Source organism: Mytilus trossulus, chromosome 13, assembly GCF_036588685.1.
Source record: "Mytilus trossulus isolate FHL-02 chromosome 13, PNRI_Mtr1.1.1.hap1, whole genome shotgun sequence".
NCBI lineage: Eukaryota > Metazoa > Mollusca > Bivalvia > Mytilida > Mytilidae > Mytilus > Mytilus trossulus.
This window is the reverse complement of record NC_086385.1, coordinates 58,546,554-58,552,238: the sequence shown is the minus strand read 5'-3', so window position 1 is coordinate 58,552,238 and position 5,685 is coordinate 58,546,554. Positions and strand designations below refer to the sequence as shown.

Below are 5,685 nucleotides of genomic sequence, written 5' to 3'. Positions count from 1 at the left end.
GTTTCATACTGTCGAACAGTCCCCCCATCCCCCTGCGCTGCTATCAACGAGTTAAGTAAGTAAGTAAGTACTAAGTAATTTTTATTGGTTTAAAATCCAAAATCACAGGATTGACAAATTTGTTATACACAAACATACAAACATATATATATATATCATACCAAATTTATAAACATTATATGCGGAGGTGGTACCACAAAGTTATTTAGTGCTTAATAGAGCATTTCTAGAAATGTACATGTCGCTTATAAATTTAACAATAGTTCTAATTACATCAGTCTCAACACACGTATACAAAAATTTAAATCTTGCTTCATTAGTCATATTGAAAAAAGAGGGAACTATTTCACTAATTCTGGAAAACAGTTGGTCTCTAATTATATTTAGTTTTGTACATTTTAAAGTGAAATGAAAGTCATCTTCTACTTCTAAGAGACACAAAGGACACATTCTTTCTTCTACAGGGGTTTTAGTTTGATAAGTTTATTTCGCCTTTTGATCTTATTAATAACTTCTTTAATAGTATCTCGTGCGTAATCAATTTTTGAGTTATCAATTGCCCAAATGGATTGTGTGAGATCTTTTAAAAATTTAGTGTTAAAAAGGAATTGAACTTTATTTCCCTCTTATTTCCAATTATACTGGGATTCAGTTTTTACTTTTTAACTTGGGAAGCAACAAAACCAATAGCCCCGTGAACTTCTTGTCTTAAATCAGAAATATCTTCCCTTTACAGCTTGTATCACATCACTAAGTAATTACATTAGATGTATATTTCATTATAATACTTTATTCCGATTGGCTAACTCGCAATTTCGTGATACGCAGGTAGGTTAAGGCACTTATGGGTGTTTTTTTCCTTTAAATCGGCCATATTCATTTAATCAGATTTTTGTATTTCATCTTGCCATATTTCGTTACCTCAATTATAATGAAAAATGTTCATACTGATGTAATAAAAAAATTGAGAACACCGGTTTATGTTTACGCACACCTGTAATTTCATATCACGTGATTTCTGTGGTATGTCTAGTGACATTTACAAATCGGAAAAGCACAAGTTGTTCCTCACCATTAAATTGGGATTTTTTTTTACACATCACTTCAGAAATTAACACACTTTAGAAAAAATGATACTCGCAGACACGGCTACCTCAAGTATTATTTAAAATAAAAAATGTTTTCTGTAAATAGGTCCGTTGTTGTTAAATTGCGTGAAAAAGATCAATTTTGTACATTAATCGTAATCTCTTAAAAATGCGAGTAGCAATTTTTAAAAGCAGAACAAAATTCTGAATAAAATGGTATAGACATCCCGTTATAATAACATATGGAACAACTTGTACTTTGGGATTCTTTATGTTTGTCAACAAAGGTAAAAATTTCATCGCTTGCCGTCAACCTGTTACCTGTTACCTATTCTGTACATTCCACCTTTATCAGATGAACCACTTCAGTCGGAATATCCTCTTGAAGTGTAGAATCCCTTATATTCACTATTGGATTAAAACATCTTCTTTATACACTTATATACACCGCCACCACACTTATTTAAAAGTATTCAAACTGTATATACAGTCATATTTAAAAATCTAAAACTTGATAGATTCATCCATTGTTATTTTGTCCTTTATCTCACTCGAGTCTCTCTCCTCATCGATAGAATATATATACATCACATCTATCCACCAATCACATAGACTGTGAAACTTGCTCAGCTCAGCAAATGTCTAATTCACAATCCTTATACTTAAACATACTCATCAAATGCAAACTGTAAGTCCTAACCCTTACACTTACACTTAGTATATACCCCTAATCAGAGAGCCTTATTACATAATAAGATTATTCATAGACTTAAGGTTATGAACCATTACATTGTTATTTGTACTTAAGACTTAGCACCAAATAAACATTTAAAATCTAAAAATAATATGTAAAGTTATTACTGATCATATAAGCGTTAAAAAGACCACTTAACTTTAACAGTCAGTTTAAATCTTGACTTATCATATTCATCTATACCACACTCAAAAAATAAATTTCACTATATATGTCTCTTTAACTTGGAAGACTATATGAACAGTCTTTATAGTAACAAACTAGTTCTCTTCTGATGTAGACCAAAACATAAGCTGCTTGACAGACGCTCAATTGTTGTCCATAATTGTTTTAAAAACTGGAATTTTGTACAGTCCACTATTAATTGTAATAGATTATCTTCAACGTTAAATAAGTCATCCACAAGAAGAGCATTTATCTTATCATTTAGTAGATTTCTTAGTAGCATAATGAATTTCCTTCTCACTCCTTCCAAAGAGTTACATTTTATAAGAAAGTGCATTAAGTCTTCAGATTGTTTAAAACACAGAGGGCATAAAGAACTTGATCTATTTCCATTAAATTTTGCTCGATCAGCTTGAAGAGTGTAAGTCCCACTTATTATTTTGGCTTTGACACATGCTCTTTTAACGGATAAAAGTTCTGAACCACAACTCTCCCAGATATTATGAACTACACCAGCTTTAAAGTTATCAACATTTAACATTTTCATAGATACTTTTGTCCTAGCTTCAAGAATTAAAATGTTTTTCCAATAGTCATTCACTGCGTTATAAACCAATTTTTTCCAAATATGCTTTTCTGGGACTAAGTCCATTACCTCTATAGGGGATGGTAATTCATACATTTCTGTTAATTTTATAATTTGAATAAACCAGCTTTCAGAGTCTCTTGTTTTTAAAGCAAGCTGTCTTTGAGCGATACTGCGTTCAACTGACCCGTGATTATCTGCAATGTTACGAAATAGGGAAAGCATTTTTTTGTGAATTTCAGATTCTATAGGAAGCTGACCAGTCAAGACTAAAACAGCAGAATTCGCAGTGCGTGACGGCAGATGCTGGATTTGTTTCAGCAATTGTATATAGTAAACAGATAGTTTTGCTATATCAGTTTTTGTTAATCGAATAATATCCAGGCCGTACAGTAGCCTCGGAATGACAAAGCACTTTATCATATGAACTGAGACCTTCGGATTTATCCCATTCAGGCCATAGAGACCAGCGCCCATCAATGCATACACTGTTTTACGAGCAGTTTGTATTCTATCTGGTACAACTTCTTTAACTCCAAATTTAGAATGTATGTCCCTTTTTATTCCTAAGTGGGTAGCATTAATTGGTGTATTTAACTTTTGGTCGTTCATATACCAGGAATGTTCTGACTTGTCTCCTATTTTCAATACACAAGATTTCTGTTCACTAATCGTATATCTAAATTTATTTGCATGGTCCATTTGAATATTAATCATAGTTTGTAGATCATATGGATCATTAGCTATCAATGTAACATCGTCTGCTACAGTTGGAGCACCACAGTATATTGAGCCTATGTACGATCCAATTTTGTTTTCCTCATAGATTTTCAGTAAAGAGTTGATAAAAACTTTATACGCAGTTGGAGACCAAACCCCTCCTTGACGGACACCTTGTTTTTCTTTAAACCCACGTGAATAATTTCCTTCCCATTTTACTTTTGTAGTTAAGTCTTCATACCAAGCCCTAAATAATAACCAATTATCTCCAGATATGTTCATTTTATGCATTTCTCTAAAAAGGCCAGCATGCCATACTATATCAAACGCTTTTTTAGCATCAGTTAATCCAATATATATGGGTAAACGTTTTTCTTTAGCTTCTATTCTTAGTTCAGTTACAACCAGCCCCGCTACAGTAGGGGATTCCCCTTCAGTGAACCCTTTTTGTAATCTACTTTGCTGATTTTTAATGGAGCTTTTGTTACGGGATAAATGTAGCTTTTCTATAGTTTTTCCAATAGCACTAGTTATAGTTATACGTCTATATGAATTTGGATCTTCTTTTGGTTTTCCTCCATTTTTAAACAGAGGGCATCCTATCCCAATTTTTAAATTATTTGGGACAGCAACAGTTTTAAAAATTAAGTTTATCAATTTAGTTAGTATATTTATAACTGTCTGTCCTCCATATTTCAAGTGTTCTATGGTGAATTTATCAACATCTGGAGCTTTTCCATTTTTAAAAGATAAAATACATTTATTCAATTCGTACTCAGTCACTTCCTGAATCGGTTCTCTTGTACTTAAGAAAATATCAGTTAATATTTCAATGTCATTATTAACCAAATTAAAAAATTTACTATCGAATCTGTCTTGCACAGATGGTGAGGCCAAATCTTCAAAGTATTCGGCCCAAGCTCCCAGAATAGAGGCTGAATTATTATACAGTCTATTATTAACCTTCAAGATTGAAGTAGTAGATGGCCTCGAGTTTCTCTGCTTATTTACTAATGCAAAAAATTGTTTATCATTATTCTCATTTAATTCCATAATTTTGGTATACGTATTTTCTCTTTTCTCAGCAGCCAATCGTCTTTGGGCAGAACGAAGTTTTTTCTTTTGCACTTTCATTCGGATATAGTTAATGCTAGATTTATTATCTTTATTACCTTCATTTTTCCATTTCCAATAGTGAAATTTACCCTCCTTAACAATTTCAGTCATTTCTGGGGTCCAATCCCTTTTTCTCTTAAATAGTTTTTTCCTTTTTGGGCATAGACTTTCAGCAGTAGTCACAATAATATCAGAAAATTTTGTTAAAATGTTCTCTATATTTTCAGAAGTTTCAACCACAGCCACATCATTAAATTCAGTTAATCTCTCTTGTAGTAAATTTTCATATTTTTGTTTATCAATTTTATCCCATTTTATACGTAAGGGTCTAGGATCGCTAGTGCTTATATCCATCCTATCAATACAACAGTTAATTGAAATCATAATTGGATCATGAGTGGATAGATTTTGAAATTCACGATTAAATGACAAATATTTCTTGACCAGTGCACTAGTTTCAACAAAATAGTCAATTTGAGATTCATCTCTATTATTGAAGTGAAAAAACGTACTCTGCTTTTTGCAAGTGGAAGGTATTGACAGTCCATTTGATTTTAAGAATTCATCAAAGACAATGTCACGAGGTATTTTACGCTCATTTCTATGCAGTGAGGCATTCATGTCACCTCCTATAATTATATCAGAAGTAGGTAGATATTTTTCTATAATTTCACTTAGCTCATCTAGTACAGATTTAAAATCTTCAATAGTGATATTTCCACCTCTAGTTGGCATATAGACACATATTAGCACAAGTGGCTGTTTTATGTTGAGACGGATAGCTATTACTCTATTACATCCATCCGGTAAAAGTTCAACAAGATTTTGTAATGTTTTGTTAACACAAATTGCAACCCCAGCATGCCCCCTCCTCCTTTCAGTTGGGTCACTAGTCTTATCATCATCAAAGCATTTTACAAGACATAAAAAGTCAGTTAAAAATTCCTGTAAAGCTTGTTTTTCCCTATTATGTAACCAATGTTCCTGTAGCATAATTATATCAGCTCTTTTCTCTAGCATAGATAGATACATATTATTAGATAAAAAACCTTCAATGTTAAAAGATAAAATGTTCAGCACGCTATCTGTACTTATTTCATTATCATGAGGCTCTTGTACATGTATATCCTTTCCTACATTTTTGTGGATTGACCCATTGTGGGCATCATTAAATTGTCTCTCTGTGTGCAACCCAACTTTTCCTGTTGAAGACGTAGGAACCTCGGCGGTACTTGTTTCATTTGCTTTCTTGGGGG

At 32.5% G+C, this 5,685-nt stretch overlaps 1 protein-coding gene across 1 annotated transcript; it reads right to left on the bottom strand.

The window, feature by feature from the left end:
* Positions 1–2,089: 2,089 nt before the first annotated feature.
* On the bottom strand, positions 2,090–5,461 carry LOC134694525 (uncharacterized). The gene has a single exon (XM_063555537.1). The coding sequence runs from the start codon at positions 5,459–5,461 to the stop codon at positions 2,090–2,092; it is 3,372 nt and encodes a 1,123-aa protein (XP_063411607.1).
* Between the last annotated feature and the right edge of the window lie 224 nt (positions 5,462–5,685).